The sequence below is a fragment of the Pelophylax lessonae genome, assembly GCF_965119305.1.
Source record: "Pelophylax lessonae genome assembly, chromosome: 3".
NCBI lineage: Eukaryota > Metazoa > Chordata > Amphibia > Anura > Ranidae > Pelophylax > Pelophylax lessonae.
This window is the reverse complement of record NC_138770.1, coordinates 563,853,394-563,881,202: the sequence shown is the minus strand read 5'-3', so window position 1 is coordinate 563,881,202 and position 27,809 is coordinate 563,853,394. Positions and strand designations below refer to the sequence as shown.

Here is a 27,809-nt window from a genome sequence, read left to right as displayed (position 1 = left end):
ACCAGGATACAGATTTGGGGCCTCTGTGCCCAAACCAGCAATAACTGTTTCAATCCCCTCCTGGACTAAGAGACTATAAGAAGAAGGTTATAATCGGCTTAAAACAACCTGATGCTGGTGTCTCCTGCTGCTTTGTGTACATCTGTTTATTAAGGTGTCATTCTCTCATTATATAATTAACTTCATTGTGTGCCTCCAAGGTGTGAATTCTCATTATTAATTGAGTCACCTATTGTTTCTGTCTGTCTGCTAATCCTCTTGGAGATGTGATTAGTATTGTGTCCACTTGACCTTGTTACCAACTATTGTGGAATATTATGTGTTTATGTTTTCTGTTCATTAGATGTACTGATGATTTTACTGTTTAAACTCTGCAGTGTTTAGGATAATTTGATCAAACTCTTATTTGATTTAGTGTGGTATATACAGTCAGGTCCATAAATATTGGTACATTGACACAATTCTAATCTTTTTGTCTCTATACACCACCAAAATGGATTTGAAATGAAACAAACAAGATATGCTTTAACTGCAGACTTTCATCTTTAATTTGAGGGTATTTACATCCAAATCAGGTGAAAGGTGTAGGAATTACAAAAGTTTGTATATGTGCCTCCCACTTTTTAAGGGACAAAAAGTAATGGGACAATTGGCTGCTCAGCTGTTCCATGGCCAGGTGTGTGTTATTCCCTCATTATCCCATTTACAATGAGCAGATAAAAGGTCCAGAGTTCATTTCAAGTGTGCTATTTGCATTTGGAATCTGTTGCTGTCAACTCTCAATATAAGATCCAAAGAGCTGTCACTATCAGTGAAGCAAGCCATCGTTTGATAGTAAAAACATTAGGTGTGGCCAAATTAACTGTTTGGAACGTCCTTAAAAAGAAAGAACGCACCGGTGAGTTCAGCAACACCAAAAGAACCGGAAGACCCGGATGACTGAATACTTCTTTCCCTGGTGAAGAAAACACCCTTCACAACAGTTGGCCAGATCAAGAACACTCTCCAGGAGGTAGGTGTATGTGTGTCAAAGTTAACAATCAAGAGAAGACTTCACCAGAGTGAATACAGAGGGTTCACCACAAGATGTAAACCATTGGTGAGCCTCAAAAACAGGAAGGCCAGATAAGAGTTTGCCAAACAACATCTAAAAAAGCCTTCACAGTTCTGGAACAACATCCTATGGACAGATGAGACCAAGATCAGCTTGTACCAGAGTGATGGGAAGAGAAGAGTATGGAGAAGGAAAGGAACTGCTCATGATCCAACGCATACCACCTCATCAGTGAAGCAATGTGGTGGTAGTGTCATGGCGTGGGCATGTATGGCTGCCAATGGAACTGGTTCTCTTGTATTTATTGATGATGTGACTGCTGACAAAAGCAGCAGGATGAATTCTGAAGTGTTTCGGGCAATATTATCTGCTCATATTCAGCCAAATTCTTTAGAACTCATTGGACGGCGCTTCACAGTGCAGATGGACAATGACCCGAAGCATACTGCTAAAGCAACCAAAGAGTTTTTAAGGGAAAGAAGTGGAATGTTATGCAGTGACCAAGTCAACCACCTGACCTGAATCAGATTGAGCATGCATTTAATTTGCTGAAGACAAAACTGAAGGAAAAATGCCCCAAGAACAAGCAGGAACTGAAGACAGTTGCAGTAGAGGCCTGGCAGAGCATCACCAGGGATGAAACCCAGTGTCTGGTGATGTCTATGCGTTCCAGACTTCAGGCTGTAATTGACTGCAAAGGATTTGCAACCAAGTATTAAAAAGTGAAAGTTTGATTTATGATTGTTAATCTTTCCCATTACTTTTGGTCCCTTTAAAAAGTGGGAGGCAAATATACAAACTGTTGTAATTCCAACACCGTTCAACTGATTTGGATGTAAATACCCTCAAATTAAAGCTGAAAGTCTGCAGTTAAAGCACATCTTGTTTGTTTCATTTTAAATCCATTGTGGTGGTGTATAGAGCCAAAAAGATTAGAATTGTGTCCATGTCCCAATATTTATGGACCTGACTGTATTCTGTGTAAATTTACAATAAAGACAGTTCCAGTTTGCACCTAAGCTAATGTTCTCTAGTTCTTGGGTCAAATGCTCAGCTATAATACCTGGTTTCTGGCGAGGTGCCAGGCGGTCCATCACAGAAGTCACTTAATTTAAAATGTTTTTTTTTTTTTTTTAAATGTCAGATTTTATTTCCATTTGCTACTTTTAAACATCTATGCAGAGGAAATGTGAAAAAGAGAGAGAGGGAGGGAAAAGGGAAATTATTTTATATTGGGGGTGTAGGGAAAAAAAAAAAAAAAAGGTGGCCTAAGTTAGTTCCTAGCTGACTGTTTGCTATCTAAGGCTCAGTGGTCAGCCATTGTTTAAACACTTCAGCTATGGAAGATTTTACTCCCTTCATGGTTAGGCCATTTTTTGCTATTCAGCACTTTGCTACTTTAACTGGTAATTGTGCTGTCATGCAACAATGTACACAAATTAAATTTGTACAATTTTTCCCCCCACAAATAGTGCTTTCTTTTGGTGGTATTTGATCACCACTGTGGGTTTTTTTTTCTTTTTTACTATATAAACGAAAAAAGATTGAACATTTAAAAAAAGTACAATATTTTTTTCCTTTCTGATATAAAACAAATCGAATAAAAACATAAACAAAAACCAATTTCTTCATAAATTTAGGGAAAAATTTATTCTGCTACATGTCTTTAGTAAAAAAAAATTCTAATAAGTGTAAATTGATTGGTTTGCGTGAAAGGTAAAGCATCTAAAAACGATTGTATATATAGTGGAATTCCTATTTATTTATTTTTTGCTGTGAACAGCAACTTATAATGGGACTGTGATAATGCCGCAGGCAATTTGACACTGATATCACCAGTGAGATTAATACAGTGATCAATGCTAATAATATACACTGTCGCTGTACTAATGACAATGGCTGGGAAGGGGGTTAACCTTTAGGGGGAAGTGGTAACTGTGTCCCTAACAATGTTTAGTGTGTGTACTGTGTGTTTTACCAAGCAATGTGCTGGTTTTACTTTTCTTGCTTTATAGGGAGAAAAAAGAAACCGCACATTGTTGCCGTCAGTAGAAAGCCCTGTTTTGTTGGTAAACAACACAGGGCTCTCGTATGTCATTCGCTCAACCGATCAGCGTGTTCCGGCCATAACTCATTGGACCCACTGATTGGCTTGTGCTGTAGTGAATGACAGCATGCCTCCTACCCGGAGATACAAATCATATATATTTATGTGATTCTGCACAGCCAAGCCGCCCTTTAGCATAAAGCTACAGGAGGCGGTCAGCAAATGGTTAAGTATAGTATATTGTTTAATAATTAAATTATGCCCAATAAAACCTGACTCTCTGAAATGTATTGTCTTGATGTAAAGAAAAGGTAAGTTCTTCAAATGCCCCGATTTTAATCCTGCAGAAACAAAGTTACATTGCATGGATGTACAAAAGCATCCAATACCACCTCAATAGCTATACTTTATACAGTTCTACATACAAATCCATTCTGTCTGTCAGAATCTGGGTCTGAACCCAAGACCTCTGCTGTGTCTGGCATTAGTTCCTTTTGCTGAGCCATCTGAGATGCTAGACAGCTCCTACCCGATCTCTTGGACAAACCTACTTTCTATCTTGTTTCTAGTGAACCTTGAACTCCTTGCTCATGCCATAAACTTCCTATTTAAGCTATGTCTTTACAGTTCCTGTTTTGCAGATTATTGTGCTTTTCTCCAGCAAATATCTTGTCCTTCCACTCTTGCTGCCATCCAAATCTTTATTACCATTTGTTACCGACCTTTGGCTTGTTCCTTACCTACGCTTCTGCTTGACTCCAACCTGCAACCACTTTTTACCAACCTTTGGCTTTTTTACAGACTAGGCTTCTGCTTGATCCCAACCTGATACATCTGCTACCGCACCCTGGCTTGCTCTCCTCCTGATGGGGCAATCCTGAGAACCGCAGCCTGGCACTAGCATGTAGCAAAACCCATCTGCACCATCAAAAGCTCTGGTGAGGACTAGCTAGTGCTCAGAATTCGTGCCTCAGATGAGTCCACTTCACCCACCAGGGGAATCTGCTTGTGTTCAATCCTTATTTTTTCTAAGTACAGGATTTAAGCAGTGCAGTATGGGCAATGTCGCCAAGTTGATCATTTAGTACTGAATGGCAAAACTTTATAGATATGAAACAGTTTAAAAATGTAAATAAAAAAAATAGTGACCCATTTCCCCTTAAAGAGGAGTTCCATTATTTTTTGTGTTTATTAAAAGTCAGCAGCTACAAAAAAGTGTAGCTGCTTACTTTTAATAAACAGCCACTCACTTGTCCCTCGATCCAGCGGTGCACTCACCCCAGCCGTTTGCACACTGTGTCCTCGGTGGTGCTGGCATCTTTAATATGGGCACCCGCCTGTGACAGCTTGCGGCTTCACAGCCAGGTGCCCACTGCGCATGCACTCTGTGACTGGTCCCAAAGTCTTCTGGGACCTGTCATGGGTCCCAGAAGACTTTTGCAGGGAAGGAGAACTTCCACTTCCGATCCCCTAAGGCGTCCAGAACAGAAGTGGGAAAGTGTACCTGTCAAAATCGGGTACCCGCTCCCCTCTTCCTCCCCAAATGTTTAGCTTCCCAAACAGTAGGGGGGGAGGAGGCCTAAAGCGGAACTTCCCTTTTTTGGGCTATGCTCCGCTTTAAATACAGTCATTACACTGGCAAAATATTAATAAAGAATTTAAAGGATATCTAAAATAAAAAATGGAATTTAGTGAAGCTTACAAGTCCTTGGATGTGATGGCTCAATTTGTTTTCTTTATTATCCTTCCAGTAACACACTACCTGTCCTATGTTGACAACACTCACTCATTGTTTTGTAGCTTTAGAGGACCAGTGTTGTCACCCTAGGCTGCTCTCCTCTTTTGGACCACAAAGACCTCTCTATCTGCTCATCTCCATTACATTAGAAGTTACAAAGACACTGGATTTTTATTGGAATCAACAGGTATATTTTTGTACTTGCAGAAAATATTCTTTGTGTTTCTTTTCTAACAGTGCAAGCACCCGTAGATATCTGCAGTAGCATATTTGTGGCACTTTATAACGTTTATGATGAGTTTAAGCAAGCACCGAATGAAAACAGCATATCCTGATGATGAATATTTAAAACATTTTCCAAATATTGTGGTGACAGATGCTGTTTTTAGGCCTATCATTTTCATATTTGTATCCCTTTATAGATAACTAGAAGACTGATCCATCATTTGAATATTCAATAATGGGAGTAATCATTTTCCTGAAGCACATTCAGTGTTGGAAACTAAAACAATCCTTCTGTCTCTACAAATATTCTTTCATGACCTGCCTTGGTGGAGTTCTGCCAAGTACCATTGTTGCCACTATGAATGTTGATTACTAGAGTTAGTATAACTATACAGGGGAACTTAAAGTGTATGTCTATGTACATCCAAAACTTTTTTTTGTTATTGGGAGAGTAGGAAAAAGGTTAACACTCCAGTCAGGTTCATTTTTCAGTTTTTATACTGCTGAAGACTTGTCACTTCCAGTCCCAAAGGTGCAACAGAAAAATAGAGGGTAAACTGAAAGCTAGATGTACATTCCCAAAGTAAGGAAAATTCCTTTCATAGTTTTCAGCAGAACAGGTTTTGCTTTAGGAAGATTTACTTCATATCATGTTAAAATGACAACTCAGATTTAATTTTCCTCTCACTTTCAATCTCATGAAAGTGGTCACCAGGACCAATTAAGGGATGATTCTTCTCAAAAGGGGACTAAGACCACAATAAAAGCTTGAAAGAAGATTAAACATTTTTTCCACTCTATCCAAAAGAATAAGAAAAAAATAAATAAACTTTGTCTTTACGTAAATGTTAATGACTTGCAATAAACCACAACAGTTGGACTACAATTTGGGAATCTGTGTATTAGCTAAATAATTGTTAAAAAAAATAGGTACAAATCTAAAACCATGGAATTGTCTGATGGCAACAATAAAAGTTCTCTGGCTACGAATCTTACATTTATTGCTTACTAGTGTGAGATCACATCACTACTGCTTAGCAAATTCACATTTATGCCCTTTCTTGACATGTTAGACCAGTTCTAAAAAATAGTATCTGCATATGACCTCCCCATATGATAATCCAGGCTTGGCAACAGGTCACTTAGGCAATGAGCGCTACGATGTGGAAGACCAGGATGAATTTAAATGTTTTTCAGGTACCCATAAATACTTTTTTTTTTAAACTACAGCGGTGCAGTGGTGAGGGAATGCTAAAGGTACATCAAGGTACTAATGCATGCTTACAATGCAGCAGAAAAAATGAAGGGGGCAATTTGTCAGGTTTTTCCAGAAGATCCTTTTGCTTTAAACAACAACTCTAACAAGCCCTAAATAGAGCAGGAGGAAATTATGAAGAAAAGTCCATGGGTAGTTCAATGTAAAAAAGAACACAGAATGTTGCTTCTTAGTTACAGAGCAGTGTCAATTGTTAACATGTTCTTAGACACGAGACATGTGAAAAACATATTTCAAGCATTTGCTGATGCCAAAATGGTTAAAGCTGGAGCATTGCTGCTCTACAGGAAAAATCTTACAAAAACCCAACTTGTTAAAATAACTAGGCACATTGATTATCAAAACAGGCATCTCCTACCTGCTGAGTTTTCATTTCATCATTCAGTATCAATGCGCTGGCAAAACCTGCTGGAACACCGCCTTTCAAAATCCCACGTTCTTTCAAGAAAGATACATGGCCAAGCAGATGGTTTCTCAATAATGGAGAGATAGTCCTGGAAATAAAAATACACAAACTAAGAAGATCTCTATCTTGTGAATCTCTGTATATTAGCAGTGTAAATTAAAAATGAAATGCTTGTTTTATTTTTTTGTTTGTGCTACACATAAAATACCCATTAAAACGTATCTTGCTATTTTACTACCCTATCTTTTATTTCAAGGTCATTCGGTTTTATACTCCCAGCAGTAAAGAACCTATGAACACTTTTCACTCCAATCCAAGCAAGAAAACAACTGAAACATTTTGAAATTCAGATTGAGAAAAATGTGACTTTTGCAAGAAATAAAGTTCATCTAATATATACTTCAGTTTACTATGAGCTGAATCGTCTTTTTTAAACTCCTATAGAAAGCTGGCATTGGAATCTTTGTAAATGAGAGCCATTACCATTACCTATAGCAATAGGAGTGAGATTCTAGTAGAGTTGGAAATTCCAGAGGGAAAATATTACCTCTGGTGTACATTGGAGATGATGCCAGTGGGTAGTCCAAGCCATCAAGATCTGTTCATAACTAAATTATTATTCTGGTGGGAAAACTCTTTACATTTCTCTTCCAATTATTTTATGAGAAGTATATATCTGTGCATGACAAAAACTACTTGAGAGCTACTAGTAAGTAAGCAGTCTAAAAATGCCACTATAAAATCACATGAAACATGGCTCATGATCAGCATAACACTAATATTAAACCCCTCATATTGTCACTACAAAGTTTCCCCAGTTTTACCGAAGCCAGCAGCACAGTGCACATTTGTAAAGAACAGCACTGTGCATTATAAATGAGAAATATATGTATTTTTATAGCAACAATATGGCCTCCATATAGCTTTTTAAATGAGACCCTATGTATTCTTGCTTAGAATTTCTAATTTTTTTAAGAACAGTTTTTTTTTTTTGTAAAGTTCCTGTATGAAGTAGGAAGGATAGAACCCAAGAAGAATGGCAAAGAAGATGCTCAGAACTTCCAGGAAGATAGAAATAGGCAATACCAGATCTTCACTGGACCCCCTAACAATAGCAGGCACTCCAACAATGTGGATCATGAGATGGACTGTCTCTCAGAAAGGGTAGCCAAAGAGGCAAAAGGTAAGTACCAGTCATTGGGTAAAGGCCCATACACACGTACCAATCGTCGGCATACAAACGTCGGCGGACGAAAGATCTGCCGATTGTACGCTTGTTAGTATGGTGCCTCCGACAGCTGTCTGCGCACATTCTGCGGACAAGAGTCTTTCTTGCAAGCATTTAAATTTTTGTATGCCGACACCAGAACGGACGATTGTTCGCCAGTCAGTACAGAATTCTGCCGACAGACCGCAGATTTGCAAGACTGGGCATGCTCAGAAAAGAAAAAACACAGGGAAAGTTAACCATTACATGACATCACTTCTGCAGTCGGCTGTAGTCGGCGGACAAAATTCTTGGGCAGTCTTTGCACTTTTCAACAGACACCGACATCCCGGGGAGAAAAGACGAACGTTTGTATGCCGACGATCGGTACGTGTGTACGGGGCTTAAGTTCATAATCAGGCACAAGCAAGGATCCTATCCAGCCATGAGGAGATGGGGCAAAAGGGTCAGGGAGGAACCTAGACAGAAAGTATTGTGCCAAAAGCAGAGAGAAGAGCAAACAAAGTTTTTGTATGTAGCAAGGATCAGTTAAGGTGAATCCATACTGTATGAAAATTACTCTGACAGTCAACTAGATATGGAGCAAATAGCTCTTAAATAAAGGGAACCTAACCGATCAAAATCAAACCTGATGTGCAGATGACTAAGCCACACTTCTAGAGGACACCTGAAGTCATAAAGGGGAAACTGATACAGGTAACTGAACTCTGGATAGGTTTAATGGAAAAACAGCAATACCCTGGAAATGCACCAGAGAAAACCTGAGCAAAGGGAGCTGATGGAGAAACATCTAAAATTTAAGGCAACAACAACCAATTCACAGACAACTGCTCAACCATGACCCAAGGTCGCTGATCGTAATGAGGACAACTGTCAACCAAAAAGTTGGGTCCCGCCGCTGGCGCTCATGGCTCCTCCTCTCTGTCCAATGCCAGCACGGAAGCTATATATATATATATATATATATATTATATATACACATATACACACAGTATCTCTCAAAAGTGAGTACACCCCTCATATTTTTGGAAATATTTTATTATATCTTTTCATGTGACAACACTTTGCTACAATGTAAAGTAGTGAATGTACAGCTTGTATAACAGTGTAAATTTGTTGTCCTCTCAAAAATACTCACTCAACACACAGCCATTAATGTCTAAACCGCTGGCAACAAAAGTGAGTATACCCCTATTTTCCAGCACTGTCTTAACCCTCTTGGGCATGGAGTTCACCAGAGCTTCAGAGGTTGCCACTGGAGTCCTCTTTCACTCCTCCATGACGGCATCACAGAGCTGGTGGATGTTACCTTGCACTCCTCCATCTTTCATTTGAGGATGCCCCACAGATGCTCAATAGAATTTAGGTCTGGAGACATGCTTGGCCAGTCCATCACCTTTACCCTCAGCTTCTTTAACAAGGCAGTGGTCGTCAAGGAGGTGTGTTTGGGATCGTTATAATATTGGAATACTGCCCTGCGGCCCAGTCTCCAAAGGGAGGGAATCATTCTATGCTTCAGTATGTCACAGTACATGTAGACATTCATGGTTCCCCTCAATGAACTGTAGCTCCCCAGTGCTGGCAACACTCATGCAGCCCCAGACCACGACACTCCCACCACCATGCTTCACTGTAGGCAAGACACACTTCTCTTTGTACTCCCCATCTGTTTGCCGCCACACACGCTTGACACCATCTGAACCAAATAAGTCAGACCACAGGACATGGTTCCAGTAATTCATGTCATTAGACTGCTTGTCTTCAGCAAATTGTTTGCAGGCTTTCTTGTGCATCATCTTTAGAAGGGACTTCCTTCTGGGATGACAGCCATGCAGACCAAACTGATGCAGTGTGCCACGTATGGTCTGAGCACTGACAGGATGACCCCCCACCCCTTCAACCTCTGCAGAAATGCTGGCAGCACTCATACGTCTACTTCCCAAAGACAACCTCTGGATTTGATGCTGAGCACATGCACTCAACTTCTTTGGTCGACCATGGCGAGGCCTGTTCTGAGTGGAACCTATCCTGTTAAACCACTGTATGATCTCGGCCACCATGCTGCAGCTCAGTTTCAGGGTCTTGGCAATCTTCTTATAGCCTTGGCCATCTTTATGAAGAGCAACAATTCTTTTTTCAGATTCTCAGAGAGTTCTTTCCCATGAGGTACCATGTTGAACTTCCAGTGACCAGTATGAGAGAGTGAGAGCGATAACACCACATTTAACATACCTGCTCCCCATTCACACCTGAGACCTTGTAACAATAATGAGTCACAAGACACCAGGGAGGGGAAATGGCTAATTTGGCCCAATTTGGACATATTAACTTAGGGTTGTACCCACTTTTGTTGCCAACAGTTTAGACATTAATGGCTATGTGTTGTTATTTTGAGGGGACAGTAAATTTACACTGTTATACAAGCTGTACGCTCACTACTTTACATTGTAGCAAAGTGTAATTTCTTCAGTGTTGTCACATGAAAAGATATAATAAAATATTTACAAAAATGTGAGGGGTGTACTTACTTTTGTGAGATACTATAGTTAGAACGGAATAGAGAAAAAGGAAAATAAGATAAAAAAAAAAAAACATGAAAGTCTATTGTATCTGACCCATTTGAAAAAAGAAAAAAAAAAATGGCACAACTTTGAACAATTGTACTGTATAAATGAGAACAAGAAAACATTTTTTATTTTAAAGCATTGTGTTTGTAATATACAGTACAGTATATATATCTCAAACTAATGGTGTATATGCAACTCCTCTGAGTGGCATACAATCCTTTGTATGCAATCATTTCCTGATGTATTTCTGCTTTACAATGCTTGATGATACATGGGCGTAAAATTCTGTTGTATGCACATCAAAGTATTAGCAAAGAGATGTATATGTAGTATGTTTTTGTACATCTTAAGATTCAGGAAATATGTTTTAAAGTGGAAATTTACACATTCAAACAGCATTAACTATTTTTAAAACCAGGAAGTTCCAGCACTGGAACCGTGGCAGTCTCACTATAAAGTTAATCATTCAACCAATGGTGCTGCTATTGGAAAATGCTGAGACCAGCATAAGAGTGCACAAAAAAAGGAAAAAACCAGCGCAAACCACAGTTGTTGATATGAACATTGGGACAGCAGCCCATGTGAACCAATAGTATTTATTAAAGAACATATGTTAAAAGAATAGATACCAAACCGGTAATTTGTTGCAATGAAACCGCTGGTCATGAGAGGTGCACAGTACACATCACCGCAGGATGGGAGATCCGCAATATGGTGGAGAGATTGCCGTAGATGGTAAATTACTCAGCCGTCACACAAAGAGGGAGGTAGGGGGGCACACCGAACCTGCCGCTGTCCACTGTAAACTACCTTCTGCTTCCCCCCACGATGCAGAGTCCAGCCGAGCAGATGCGTCTCACCGGAAAAACGTCAATGCCGAAAGTGACATAGCGGAGATCAGAGCCAGCTTGGACCACAAACAATGCCCAGCTGCCGTGACGACATGTTTCGCGGAAGTACCTCTCTGTCAGACACCCATTGAGGAGCTTTGGTGGTGGGCACATCGGTGCGGTTTTCAGTGTGAATTCCTTATGAGGATGGAAGAAATTTCTTGCACTTTATAGAGACTATTGTCACATGAAGATTTAATGGAGTATGGAATTGTTATTATAGTTTTGAACAATTTGGAAGACCTTTCTTTATGATATACCTGCACCGGCCACTTTATTGGGTACACCTTGCTAGTACTGGGTTGGACTCCCTTTTGCCTTCAGAACTGCCTTCATGGCATAGATTCAACAAGGTGTTGGAAACATTCCTCAGAGATTTTGGCCCATATTGACATGATAGAATCAAACAGTTGCTGCAGATTCATCAGCTGCACATCCATGATGCAAATCCAACATTCCTCCACATCCCAAAGGTGGTCTATTGGATTGGGATCTGGTGAATGTGGAGGCCATTGGAGTACATTGTACTAATTGTCATGGTCAAGAAACCAGTTTGAGATGATCTGGGCTTTGTGACATGGTGCATTATCCTGCTGGAAAAGCCATCAGAAGATGGGTACACTGTGGTCATAATGGGATGGACATGGTCAGCAACAATACTCATGTAGGCTGTGGCATTTAAACAATGTTAAATTGGTACGAAGGGGCCCAAAGTGCGCAAAAAAATATCCCCCCCCAAACCATTACACCACCACCAGCCTGAACCGCTGATACAAGGCAGGATGGATCCATGCTTTCATATTGTTTATGCCAAATTCTGACCCTTCCATCTGAATGTTGCAGCTGAAATAGAGACTCCTCAGACCAGGCGTTTTTCCAATCTTCTATTGTCTAATGTTGGTGACCTTGTGCGAATTGTAGCCTCAGTTTCCTATTCTTAGCTGACAGGAGTGGCATCCGGTGTGGTCTTCTGCTGCTGTAGCCCATCTGATTTAAGGTTTGATGTGTTCAGAGATGGTATTCATGGTTGTAACGAATGGATATTTTAGATACTGTTGCCTTTCTATCATCAAAAACCAATACCCATTCTGCTCTGACATCAACCAGGCATTTTTATCCCCACAACAGCCGCTCACAGGGATATTTTTTCTTTTTCGGACCATTCTCTGTAAACACTAGAGCTGGTTGTGTGTGAAAATCCTAGTAGATCAGCAGTTTTTGAAATACTTAGACCAGCCCATCTGGCACTAACAACTATGCCGCACTCAAAGGCACTTAAATCCCCTTTCTTCCCCATTCTGATGTTCGGTTTGAACTTCAGCAAGTCATCTTCACCACATCTAGATGCCTAAATGCATTGATTTGCTGCCATGGTATTGGCTGATTAGCAATTTGTGTTACCAAGCAATTGAACAGGTGTTCCTAACAAAGTGGTCGGTTAGTGTATATTTCAAGGACTATATCCGCTTTATTATACTGATTGCCATTATTTATTTGTTTTTTTGTGATATTGAACATTTTTTGCACAGACTGAATTTTTAAGATACATATCATTTTGTTTAGATTGTATAATTTAGGGAGAGTATTTAAATACAGAGCACTTCACTTATTATTCTAGGTTTATTCAATTACATATTGAAACCTGGAAGTTGATTGGTTGCCATGCAGAGCTGCACCAGGTTTTGAACTCTCAAGTTTTAGTAAATCAACCCCTTTAATTCTTAAATGCATCCCATTGCAGTTACCTAAGCTTATAGAAAATTGCTCATGTATTGAATTTACTTATACGGCTAAAGGCCAGACACTACTGTTTGGAGACACAAGGTAATAATCTACTTTCACCATCCTCCAGTGATCCTGCCTGTGTGTCATCCCCATCCACTCCCCCATTTTCTCATCTACTTTTCCCCCTTGCTCCTTAATTTTCCCACGCTTCTCCCCCTGTACTAACACATGCAACACCACATACTTCTCTAGGTCAAGACCTCCAATCAAAAACTCACCATTACTCTTTCTCATTGTAAAGCTTTTGACACTCAGGGGTTCACAGATACTATGGACTTCATATCCTGGCATAACTCTTATGTAATAGGTCGTGAGTGATAATCCTCTATTAGAGATCGACCAATTATCGGCAACACCGATATATCGAGGGCCGATATGCACTTTCCCTGATTTATCGGAACCAGCCTTTGGATTTACCGATATCGCCGTGACGTCATTGCATATGTTGTGACGTGCCTCCGCGCACAGGACAGCTTTTGCGGCCTTCTTAGGCCACCTCCCTCAGCCTCGTTACAGTGTGTTTTACCCGCCGCGGCCACACTGGAGTCTGCTCTGCATGCTGTGCACACAGTCCATAGGGACAGTGAGTGATCTAGTTCTATCAAAGACCAGTCACAGACACAGTGCACGTGTACCACAGCCACCACCACAGCTGCCCGGTGCAAGCCAGCCACCCAGTCCCACACACCCAGAGGCCTACCAGCCAGCCACAGGCCCTGCCTGACTGTACCTACCAGCCCCCCACCGGCCCTGGGCCTGTACCTGCCAGCCACCCACCACAAGGTGCCAGCCATCCACCCACCCCAGGGTGCCAGCCAGCCACCCACCACAGGGTGCCAGCCAGCCATCCACCCACCAAAGGGTGCCAGCCAGCCACCCACCACAGGGTGCCAGCCAGCCACCCACCCACCACAGGGTGCCAGCCAGCCACCCACCCACCACAGGGTGCCAGCCAGCCACCCACCAAAGGGTGCCAGCTAGCCAGCCACCCACCACAGGGTGCCAGCCACTTATCACAGGGTGCCAGCCAGCCATTTTGTTTAAGCCTATATTAGTGTATTTTCAAGTTTCAATGGAGACGGATGGAGATAGAAGAATTAAAAGTGTGGTCTGGGACTATTTCTCTTCTCCATCTCCAAGAAAATCAGCAGCACTGTGCAACACTTGCAAAGACAATGTAAGCATTGGATCAATAACTGCAAAAAACAAAAATATGTGTAATCTTTGGGCCCATCTAAGAGTTCATCATGTTGAATTGTATAATGCAGGACAGAAAAAACAAAATGAATCACAAGGTGAAACATCACCATCCCAGGCAACAATAACAGATATGTGTCAGAAAAAAAACAGGCGGCAAAAATCTGATGGAAGATCCCAAATGCTGGACAGAGTAATCACAGAGATGATGGTCACTGATAACCAGCCATTTACAATAGTCTCTGACTCTGGATTTAAGCGGTTGATGTCCATGCTTGAGCCAAGGTACACACTGAAGAGTGATAAATTTTATCGAACTGAAACGCTGCAAAAGATTCACCAAAAGGTCGTTGACAAAGTAAAGACTATGCTGCGACCAGAGAATGCTGGCAACTCACTCTCATTCACGACTGATTGCTGGTCAGGACAAACAGAATCACTAATGAGTCTTACATGCCACTTCATTGACAGCGAATGGACAAGAAGGCATTTGGTGTTGAATACAAAAGTGATGCAAGGATCCCACACAGGGGAGTACATTAGAGAAATGTTTCTAGGCATGCTAGAAGAATGGGGAATCCCCAAAGACAGAGTGATGCTTGTGCTGCGAGACAGTGGAACGAACATGGTTAAAGGTATGAGACTTGCTGAAGTGTCAGACCTCAGTTACATGGCACACACCCTCCATCTGGTGGTAAATGATGGTCTGTCAAACCAGAAAGCATTGCTTGACATTATTAGCATGCTAAAGAAGTGCGCAGGGCATTTCCACCATTCTATTCTTGCCAAGCAGCGACTAAGGTGCATTCAGGAAGACCTTGGTATACCCAAAAACAACCTGATACAGGGTGTTCCAACACGATTGAACTCAATGCTACACATGTTACAAAGGTTGCTGGAGCAGAAGCGAGCTCTCACTATATATTCTGGTGAATATGGACTTGGAGGACATTCTTGTCCTACTGCTGATCAGTGGGACATAGTAGCCCACATTATTGATACGCTCCTACCCATTGAGGAAGTGACACTAGAGGTGAGTCATTAAGACTCATCTGTGTCCTCTGTCATCCCATGTGTGAGAGTGCTGAAGATGCTTCTTCAACAGGAAGGACCCAACACACGTGGCATTAAAACATGTAGGCAGGCCATGAGGGAAAGCCTCGCCAAACGGTTTGAGAAGCATGAGGAAGATAAAAATGTTGTGCTTGCATGTATTTTGGATCCTCAATACAAGAACCATCCTTTCTCTTCTGATGATGTATTGGCCAAGGCAAAACAATGGCTGACAGAAGAGATTCAAGTTCAACAGAAGGTGCAGGAGGTTCCTCCTGACAAAAAGAAAAGTCAAGAAGAGAAGGTTTCTGATGTGGAAGAGCAGGATGCAGGAGAAAAATGTCCAAAGAGACAACGGACAGAAGAGAAAATTCATTGTGGTGAAATAGATGCCATGTTCAGTGTTTTATTGGGGTCTTATGCGGAGGATTCATCAGAATCTGCAATAATGAACCTGGATGATGAACTTCATCTCTATTTGAAGGTACCAGTAATTAACAGAAAAAGTGATCCTCTCCAGTGGTAGAAAGAAAATTAGGCACGCTACAAAAGACTTGCTTCTCATGGTAGAAGATACCTTTCTGCTCCTCCTTCCTCAATACCAAGTGAGCGTGTTTTTAGTGAAGTGGCAGCAATTTATGAAAAGAAAAAAAGACGTTTAACTGGTGAACATGCTGAAATGTTATGCTTTAATATTGTTCTACTTAACTGGAAGTATTGATTTGAAAGTGTAGTAGTAGTGTCTGTCCACTGAGTCCACTCCAATCCACTGTCTAGCTTTAGTCTAGCTATTTTTTTTTAGCAGTTTGGCACTGACTGGGCTGCACTGCAGTCAGTGCAAAACTGCTAGAAAAAAAGCTAGACAGTGGATTGGAGTCAGTGGACCACTGCTGCAGTAGTGTGCCACTCACTGCTGCAATAATTTTAAAATCCCTACTGCAATAGTGCAGAAGTGATTTAAAATTATTTCAGTGACTGATTGCCCTACTGCAAAGGTAGTCCACCGACTCCAGTCCAATCCACTGTGTAGCTGTTGTGTTGCCTAGCTTTTTTTCTAGCAGTTTTGCACTGACTGCAGTAGTTGCAGTGAGTGCCATACTGCAGAGGTAGTCCACTGACTCCAGTCCAATCCACTGTGTTGCTGCTGTGTTGCCTAGCTTTTTTTCTAGCAGTTTTGCACTGACTGCACAGCAGTAGTGATTTATTATTGCAGTGATTGAGTGCAATACTGCAGCAGTTTATTATGCATTAATGCACAGTCAGAATGATGTGAAACTATAAATGTCCCTGCATTTGAAATTTTCCTATCAGCTCTCATGCAGTTAAGGTGTGACGAAGGAGCCCTTAATGTTAAAATTGTTATTAAAAAAAGTTTTACATGTTCAGTAACAGATTTGTGTCAAAATTTGTGTTTATTTTGCAAAATTTTAAATGTGTGAAAAAATCGGCCAATATCGGCCGATACGATATGCGATGGGCAAAATATCAGGAACGAAAAAACGATATCGGTCGATCACTAACCTCTATATATGACATTGATGTACCATGCCTCTTTTTGTATTTCATGACCAATACTAGGTGACTGTAATGCCACTTTCTAATTGCAATGTATGTTAAAAATGTAAAATTAAAAAGCGAAAAGAAAATTACGCATGTATCTCCTTTTTGCAAAAGCTTTGAGACCACCAAAATTTCAATGGATTGCAGCAATTGTTTGTCGAGAACTTTCCCTGTGCTTGTAGAAGTTTGGCTGGCTTTACGTCTCTAGCTTTTTATTCTAACTGGAGCAGTACTGATTAAGACAAAAACAGACCTTTCATTTCACAACGACTCTCTCCACTAAAGTTCAACAGTATAAATGTAAGATCTTCACCTGCAATAGTAAATTATTAAGACATCCCCTATTGAGCTTGTGAGAGTATATCTCAGCATGTAACATGAACAATTACTACTGTCAAAATAGTGGATTTCTATTTCAATCAATGACTTCACATTACCCAGTTTCCTTTTTCACTAATGCCCGGGTCATTGACCCAAAATCCAACCTTTTTTTTTTTTTAAAACATTTTGCATTTATTTATTATATTTATTATTATAACTTATATAAGGTTTTTGTTACTGTAACCTCCTATAACTGTTGTTTCATGCTAATTATTCCCTGATTTATGCAGTTTGTAGGTTCCCTCTATCTCAATGTGATCACTTGCAGTTGGATCTTGATCATGCAATTATATACCTCTATTAGCATTTGTACCATTTTTTTCCCCCCTGCTGCTCTACACGGGGTGTTTCTATGGTAACTGTCCCATTGTTGTACAATCATTTCTATAAATTATCCTGCAGTAAGTCCTGTAAATGATTTTTTATCAATGCATGCAAATGATATTTAGATTTATGGAGGTGTCTGTATTTGCTGCTGGTTTAAAGCATCCATATTTAGGAAGCGGAGAACTAGTACTAAAATAATGGAATTGCATTGCCAGATAAATTTATCAAAATGGCATTATGCATAAACTAGGAGTTAAAAAAAACACCACTTTAACTTCGTAATTATATTGTTACCCTTAAAAATACACATTCTAAAGCATGTGTGCGATAAATTAGGGATCGACCGATTATCGGCAAGGCCGATATATTGAGGGCCGATATTGACTTTTGCTGAACTTTTGCCTTGAACTAGCCGATATTCCAAATATTGCTCATGTAAGGGTAAAATGATGTCACATAGCATAATTTTGTTTACAAATGTTATTGAATATGCCACTCGCATATGTACTAATTAAAGATATAAGCAATTCCACATTAGCAGATCTGCTGGCAGATCGGTATCTCTCACCCACTTGCCATAAATGATACCCGGGTGATACCGCTCCGTTCGGCATCCACTCAATACTGCTCTGTCTCTCACATGCTCCATCTCCCACCCACCCGATACCGATCCGTCTCTCACCCACTTGCCGTAAGTGAAACCCGGGTGATACCGCTCCGTCCGGCATACGATCTCGGAGGTCACATGCGTGGTCGCGCCCGGCATGACCACGTGACCTTCGAGATCGTATGCCGGATGGAGTAGTATCACCCTTTTCTCTATCAAAATAATTCAAGACCATGTTGCAATGAACACAGCCTGTCTTATACAACCTGTCTTATATGTCTGAATACAGAATGTCTTAGGAGAAAAGCTAAATATTAGACAACAAAATCCTAATTAACAAGAATTTAACTACAGGTCTTATTACTCAATTAACAGGTGTCCAGCAGACAATTGATTATAAAAGGGCGTTACTTTCATGCTGTCAGAAAAGGCACTACATGGTAGAGAAATGTCACAAGGCCTTTAGTCGTTGTGCACTTTTCCAACATCACAATGATCCAAAACACACAGCTAAAGCCACTGTTCTGAAAAAGAACAAGGTGAAAGTGATTCAGTGGTCAAGTACTGTATGTATCCTGATCTGAACCCAATCGAACACCTATGAGGAATTCTGAAGAGACAAGTTGAGAATCACGCTCTATCCAGCATCCAGGCTCTAAAAGGTAGTTTTTGAAGAATGGAAAAAGATAGATGTTGCAATATGTCGCCAACTTGTTCATTTCATGCCTAGAAGACTTGGTGCTGTTCTTACAAATCATGGAGGTCATACAAAACACTAGATGTAGTAGTTTTTGTTGTGGGGTGTATTTATTTTTGCATCAACTAATTTGAGCAAAACCTAAGCTTTTGTAATCAACGTTATATTATTAACCTTACTTTCACGTAATGAGCTAAACAAATGTTCTAGAAAACTCAGTTTTGTCAAAACTTTGGAAATTGTTCTTGTGTTCATTGAGATATTGATTAAAATCTTACTTTTCAAAAGGGGTGTACTCATTTATGCTGAGCACTGTATATATACACACACACACAGTACATATACTGTACAGTACACAGAATGTAAAGAATAATTTTACAATTATTTCTTTTTTAAAGCGATCGCTTGAAATATTTATACATTTTGTATGGTTACATATTATCCCTGCAATTACCGGTTTTTATGCATATATATTGGAATAAGTGCAATATTTGCAATGTATGCCCATTATCATGTTGATCGGATATGGTGTTTGCAGACCCCATTGTCCCTGATTTTAACATAGTATTTCTGTGTATTCCGGTGCCTCCCGGAAGCTGGGCGGTTTTCCCATTTCCAAGATGGAGATTGACATGTTGTCACGTCCGCCCCGGGAGTAGCGTCTGGTTGCTAGGCATTTTGGATAAAAAGCGTGCGGGTGCCGCTCTCTCCGTACCCCGCTGAAGTCACACCCATTGACACAACGCATACGGGGGAGGAGCTGTGACGTCACCCGCGACGCTCCGAAGGGATCGTACACTCGAGCACATTGTGTTCTATGTTCCTTGCTGATCTATATGCACTAGGAAAGTGCCATCCTTTGTAAGTAGTATCTTTTACCTTGCAATAAAATATCTTATTAAACGGAGAGCACTAGATGTCCCTATTATCTCTTTTTTTGGGGGATGTTTAACCGCTGAGCTGAGTTATCTGGAATTGATAAAGCATAGGAGATCGGGATTGCAGGAGTTTATCTGGTATGCTGATTTAAAGCGCAATGGCCCATGCGGTCAATTAATGGAGGTGAGAGGCTAGCACTTACTGTGGTGGTGGAGTCACGAATGAAGTGGTGCAATACTCATCCCGTACAGCACGGGTCTCCTTTATCCTTACCTTTATGCTTGGCTCTGTGAAGTTTATGGACTTTCTCCTACACATTTATTCATTTATTTATTGCTTGGACATTGCTTTCATTAATCCATGTGATTTTATATGTATTTTTAGCGCTGCACCCCTTTTGTATTTTATTTTCAGTACACAGAATGGCCTATTGTTTGGAGCAGTTTTCATAAAGACTTTGCAAACACCTTCCCACCAGTCTTAGAAGTATTGCCACTAGCTTGCCAAGCCTCCGATGTCAAATTTTCCAGCTGTGTGGTCTGCCTTTAGTTGCTGCAGCTTATGCTCCACTTCTGCAAATCTTGTATAGACAGCCAGAGCATGCACCAAGATGATGACAGGGAACTGTATTTACTATTCACCACAGATATTAAATCTCTAAAGCAAGCTTCTGCAACGTGTTGCTCTAGATCTGCTGTGGAACTACAGTTCCTAGCATACCATGCAGCCAAACAATATGTATAGCATTGTGTCTTCTATCTGAAGAATCATTTTTCAGCTTTCAGACTCCCATGGCGTAGCACACAGCTGTCTCCATAAGCATTTAGACACACTGAGCCTATAAACAACCGCAACAAATCAGCTGCAAAGGCAGAATTTCACTTTGAAGTGGGTTTTGAACCTCTTGGTATCTAGTGGTTTTTGTGCCCATCCTCCTGGAGACTAGCATTTTTCTTGTTTCAATACACCCTAGTATCTAGATTTTCTCGGCTAAAATCAACTCCAGCAAAAAAACAAAAAAAAAAAACTGCCATCCATCAATATAAGAGGCTAAACTATATACATATATATATATATATATATATATATATATATATATATATATAGATATACATATATGTATGTGTGTGTATTTATACAAAAAAAAATGTATATTGTGTGAAAAAAAGCTTTGGTGTTATAGTGTATACATTTTTAAAAAATACTGTTTATAAATAATCCAAGACTTTAGTTACTGGCGTTTGGTTGGGTTTATCACTGTGTTTAGAATTCATTAAATAGGACCGTCAACCGAATCCTCAAAAATAAAATAGGGGTGCTTTTAAAAAGGTTGGGAAATAGCCATTACTAACAACATATGTACATTTACATGCAGGTATTTAAAATCCTAGTCCCCATTTGCAGTAGGGCAGAGGATAATTGCTCCCTTGGGTTCCCAGAATTGTGTTCCACCACCCATAATGACATGCAGGATCCCCCCACCTGACCATTTAGCACTCTGCTCAGTAAAGGTCTTATACAACAGTAACAATTAGTGCATCTAAAAAGTCAACTGCTATCCTTCACTACACTGACACAATAGGGTTGATTTACTAAATTTGAGCGTGCAAAACCTGGTGCAGTTCTCCAAATAAACCAATCAGTTTCCAGTTTTTTTCTTGGTCAAAGTTTAATTGAACAAGCTAAAGTTAGAAGCTGATTGGCTACCATGCACAGCTGCACCAAATTTTGCACTCGACAGTTTTAGTAAATCAATGCCAATATGTCATGTTATATCGCTCAAATTAGAGGTAAAAGTAAATGCCTGTGTCCCAATGCATAGGGTGCAGCCTAATCCTAATACCAATACAGAGGGCTAGTAAATATAAAAAGGAAAGGATTGCCGCTACTCCCGACATGAGTCAATAAACAGCTGGAGTTATGCTCATGACATAAGCTAAATAGTTTACACATTTTACTCTAAGTGGCAGATGTATGTGGTTGTAAGGTCTAGGAGCCCATACTTTCAATGCACTTTGTCCCTTTGTATCATTTCTAACAGGCAAGCATGTACAAAGCGTCATGTCTCCAGCCATTTTCTAAACCAGCACCCAGAGATTTAAAATTGCTCTTTTTCCAGATTATTAATAGGGTGGTTATTAATATAGGGTAATGTAAAAGCCAGATTTTTGTCTACGAAAGCTTTCTGGATTTACCATCTAGGCAATAGATTTCAGAAACGTCTAAATTATCACTTTCCTGACATACACATGACAGCATACATACATATATATATATAAGTTATCACTTTCCTGACATAAGCATGACAGCATACATACATGGAAATAGGCTCCACTACCCACGGACAATCACAGGACCAGGTATACTATAAAATGAGACACCCTCCACAAGGCGGCATTTCTCCTTTTTTTTTCTCAATGCTCAGCCGGTTATACAGTTGTTCAGTAGAATTTATATTTTTACCCTCCCCTTACCGAGTTCATCTGGCCAGCTGCGCAGGTTCAGCCTCTCCTGTGGTGAAGTTCCTTCTGTATAGGCTGTAAATCTCCTATATAAAAGGAAGCCTCCCCCATATCCAGTATCCTGGGCTTGTAGGATGCTGGTCTCTAGGGATTGCACAAGTGCCTCCTTCATCATGACCCCATGTTTGGACATCCATTGGAGTTCCTACTTTCTATGAAGCATTCAGGTGGTAATGCGCACCACTTGGCGAACAAAACCATGCTACTCAGCTGCTGTTTTACACGGTTAGGAGTTTTCTTCAGGTATTTGCGGTTATGTCCTTCACGGAATACTGCAGGCATCACATATTGGAATCCTTGCTAGCTTGTTATAGTTGTCCAGTCTGTTTTGTCAATGCCTTCCTGGTAAAAGATTGTGGCTAGTGTCTGCAGTACTGATAAAGCATTAACTGATATTGCAGGTGTCTGTTGTAGGTTGCAGAGCAGGGCCTTTTTTTTGCCAATTGTCTGGTGTCTTATTACTCTTCAGTGCTTTACTTGGGATATATTAACTCTTCAGTGCTATTGACTGTTGTGCCTTAATCCCTGCTATGCATTCACATATCTGTTTCCAATGCCTGGGAGGAATTTCAGTGCTTTTGCTTAGCTTGCATTGCCTTCAGAACTTATGCCTGTTCGGCATCAGCTTGTAAATACTACTGTCTGATTTTATTTTCCTTACCTTTATCTCAGGAGCAGTTAACTAAGGAGTCTTAGATTGACCAGATGAGTCATCCTACCAACTGATAACACAATATCCTATCTGTCCACCCTGACCTCAGAAGCAAGGGGCCAAAGAGTCATCAGACTAGGCATATGCAACATCCTGCCAACGGATGGCGCAATATCCTTTGCAGATGCCTTGGAGCAGCAGAAGTACTTTATCCAAATCCAGTCAAATACATCTAGCGACTGGGAGGCTGAGAGGCAAAGACTGACTTCACCTGGCGCTCTCACATTCAGTGTTGAAAACCCTGTTAAGCCAGGGCACCTACTACAAACCTCATTTATACTAGAATGTGGAAGAATTCACAGAATTCTAGAGGATGTAATCCTCTGTTCCCTGATATTATTAAAGGTCTGTGCAAGAATTTACCCCTCAGGAACATTGTTCTTTCCCCTTGGGATTTGTAAATAGTGCTAGACATGTTGTCTCATCCTCCATTTCTTTTAGAACAGACTTTCTCAATATGGCTGGTAACAATGAAAGCAGCATTTCAAATGGCTATCATGGCCAGGAGAAGATCTCAGTCAAAGTGTCAGGCTCAAAAACTACCTTATTGCCACCATTTGCCAGACAGATTAGTTCTAACCTCTTTTTCAACATCATCTGAAGGTCTGCAAATCTTTCCATCTGAGTCAAGACATCGTCTTTACAGAATGTCATTTCCGAATCACCACAAGCATTGGATGTCGGTGTGATATTGAACAAATACAAGTGGCCCCTTCTTCCAGAAGGTCAGGCAATTGCCTCTTCAAGGTATCAGAATCAGAAGAGGGCCTTTATTGTTCACTAAGACAATTGCATGTTCACTGGTCAAGGTAGTCTGATGGACTTATATGGGGAATCCATTAATTGATTGCAAAGCCCACTTTCCTGAATGGATTGTGTACTCATGGGCAGAATTCAGAGGGTCAGAATTGTTTTGCAGCGAAGCAGCCTGTCCATGCAAGGCACGTTTCTAGCCCATTAAGAACCCTTTCTAACCTATTACAAAGTTGATCAAGCAACATTGACAACAGGTGAGTTTTGCTTCAGTTCTAACTAATCTAACGATATGTTGATTAAAATACTTCAGCATTAACCCCCCATGTTTTTATTTGTACTATATCCCATGTGTGTAAGCAGCAATGCCTGTGTAAGGAAAATGCTAAATTATATACTTATCTGACAGTAATTTTCCTTTCCTGACGCTTAAGCATGACAGCATACAAATTTCTCCAAGGGCTTCGCATTGAGTCTTGTTACGAGAATATAGCCTTGTGAGTGTTGGTTGCCTCATTTTATAGTATAACCGGTCCTAAGAATGGGCGGTGGGGGGGTGTGCTATACCCTGCTTAAGTGTCAGGAATCAGCATGTGTCTTCTCCTAGTATGGGAGCGGGTGAGGGAAGCTGTCCCAGCCGGGAGAGGACAATTGCAAAAGAATTCGGCAGGCTGGTTGTACCCAAGTTGATAAATCGATCAACTTGGTACATTCAGCCTTTCCATTAACGGTTTGAAACTCGGTCGATTCCTGCTGAACCGGCCAGGTTTGAACCATGTATGGCCGGCCTTACCGTCAGGTGAGTATAAATTTTTCCGCTTTGTTCACAGGATATTAACATAATTATTGTATGTTTTTATGTGTACATATTTAGCAAAAAGAGGTTAACTCATCGAACATGCAGATAGTAAACACTTAGAAAATTTGCTATTGATTGCTATTGGTACTCCTCTTTATACCTTACAAGCAGTAATACCTTAATGGGTGCTGTGTAGTTATTTTTAAATTATTACCCACACTTCAGTTGCAAACCTAATGTGGATAGAGGTTGTTTTTTTTTAATACTTTTGCAGATATGTTTTTAAATGTGTGAATTAAAAGTGAAGTGCTGGTCTATCTTTTTCTAGACTTATGTTTACAGTATGGAAGGCACATGGACTGTGCACTCCTTTCGGGAGCTGATGGATCCCACAGAGAGGGGTCAGCTGATCAATTCCATTTTTTTTTTACAAAGTATCATACACTACAACGGTTCTATTTCGTATGGCAATCATAATACTCACTGATATAGGAACAGATAAATAGAATGAAACACAAGAAGATGATTATGTTTACTATGGAGAATCACATACCTCTCATTATTTTCATCTTTCTTGTGTGTGTGATCAGTTTTCTCAAGGAAAGATCTTTTACTGCCTTCTGTCTGGAGATACTGGACAACAAGTGCACAACATGCTTCAAGGTCTTCATTTTTCAAAGGCTTCATGGAATTACAAAGACTAAAAGATAAAAAGTACACACTGCACTATTAAAAGCACATAACAATGAGAGCAGTAATAAGCTATAGAAAAAAGACATCTAGGCCAGGAAAACTTTATATGTTGAATACACTCATACTAACTTTTCAACACTGTATCAGTAAATGTTCCGGTTGGACTAATTATTTACTCGGCTATATATACATATCTATATTTATTCATTACAGATACTTATATAGCGCCTTCAATTTACGCAGTGCTTTACATATATATTGTGCATTCACATCAGTCCCTGCACTCAAGGAGCTTACAATCTAAGCTCCCTAACTTACATTCATACATACACATACTAGGGCCAATTTACGCACGCAGGCACAGGGAGAGCATGCAAACTCCAGGCAGGTAGTGCCTTGGTTGGGACTCCAACCAGCGACTCTAAAGTTGCCAGGGGGAAGTGCTAACCACTTAGCTGCCCATATTATATACATATATACATATATATATATATATATATATATATATACAGTCAGGTCCATAAATATTGGGACATCGACACAATTCTAATCTTTTTGGCTCTATACACCACCACAATGGATTTGAAATAAAACAAACAAGATGTGCTTTAACTGCAGCCTTTCAGCTTTAATTTGAGGTTATTTACATCCAAATCAGGTGAAAGGTGTAGGAATTACAACAGTTTGTATATGTGCCTCCCACTTTTTAAGGGACCAAAAGTAATGAGACAATTGGCTACTCAGCTGTTTCATGGCTAGATGTGTGTTATTCCCTCATTATCCCATTTGCAAGGAGCAGATAAAAGGTCCACAGTTCATTTCAAGTGTGCTATTTGCATTTGGAATCTGTTGCTGTCAACTCTCAATATGAGAGTGGTCACTATCAGTAAAGCAAGCCATCATTAGGCTGAAAAAACAAAAAACAAACCCATCAGAGAGATAGCAAAAATCAACTGTTTGGAACATCCTTAAAAAGAAAGAACGCACCGGTGAGCTCAGCAACAGTAAAAGACCCGGAAGACCACGGAAAACAACTTTGGTGGATGACCGAAGAATTCTTTCCCTGGTGAAGAAAACGCCCTTCACAACAGTTGGCCAGATCAAGAATACTCTCCAGGAAGTAGGTGTATGTGTTTCAAAGTCAACAATCAGTTAAATGATTGAGCTGAGTGAATACAGAGGGTTCACCACAAGTTGTAAACCATTGGTGAGCCTCAAAAACAGGAAGGCCAGATTAGAGTTTGCCAAACAACATCTAAAAAAGCCTTCACAGTTCTGGAACAACATCCTATGTACAGATGAGACCAAGATCAACTTGTACCAGAGTGATGGGAAGAGAAGAGTATGGAGAAGGAAAGGAACTGCTCATGATCCAAAGCATACCACCTCATCAGGGAAGCATGGTGGTGGTAGTGTCATGGCGTGGGCATGTATGGCTGCCAATGGAACGGGTTTATTGATGATGTGATTGCTGACAAAAGCAGCAGGATGAATTCTGAAGTGTTTCGAGCAATATTATCTGCTCATATTCAGCCAAATGCTTCAGAACTCATTGGACGGTGCTTCACAGTGCAGATGGACAATGACCCGAAGCATACTGCAAAAGAAACCAGAGTTTTCTAAGGGAAAGAAGTGGATTGTTATGCAATGGCCAAGTCAATCACCTGACCTGAATCAGATTAAGCATGCATTTCACTTGCTGAAGACAAAACTGAAGGGGAAATGCCCCAAGAACAAGCAGGAACTGAAGACAGTTGCAGTAGAGGCATGGTAGAGCATCACCAGGGATGAAACCCAGATTTTTCATCCCTTTGCCATGAGGTGCCATGTTGAACTTCCAGTGACCAGTATGAGAGAGTGAGAGCAATAACACCAAATTTAACGCACCTGCTCCCCATTCACACCTGAGACCTTGTAACACTAACGAGTCACATGAGACTGGGGAGGGAAAATGGCTGATTGGGCCCAATTTGGACATTTGCACTTAGGGATGTACTCACATTTGTTGCCAGTGGTTTAGACAACAATGGCTGTGTGTTGAGTTATTTCGAGTTGACAGCAAATTTACACTGTTATACAAGCTGTACACTCACTACTTTACATTGTAGCAACGTGTCATGTCTTCAGTGTTGTCACATGAAAAGATATAATAAAATATTTACAAAAATGTGAGATATATATATATATATATATATAGTACAGACCAAAAGTTTGGACACACCTTCTCATTCAAAGAGTTTTCTTTATTTTCATGACTATGAAAATTGTAGAGTCACACTTCAAGAGGTAGTCACCTGAAATGGTTTTCACTTCACAGGTGTGCCCTGTCAGGTTTAATAAGTGTGATTTCTTGCCTTATAAATGGGGTTGGGACCATCAGTTGTGTTGTGCAGAAGTCAGGTGGATACACAGC

General features: G+C 40.4%; 1 protein-coding gene across 2 annotated transcripts in view; it reads right to left on the bottom strand.

The window, feature by feature from the left end:
• Window positions 1-27,809, bottom strand: part of KIZ (kizuna centrosomal protein) — a 290,355-nt gene that overhangs the window by 167,405 nt on the left and 95,141 nt on the right. For both annotated transcript variants that reach the window (XM_082251350.1, XM_082251351.1), the window contains exons 7-8: window positions 25,257-25,403; window positions 6,699-6,834 (exon numbers count right to left, since the gene is read on the bottom strand). In XM_082251350.1, coding sequence (XP_082107476.1) covers window positions 6,699-6,834; window positions 25,257-25,403 — 283 coding nt within the window. The remainder of the gene's footprint in view (window positions 1-6,698; window positions 6,835-25,256; window positions 25,404-27,809) is intronic.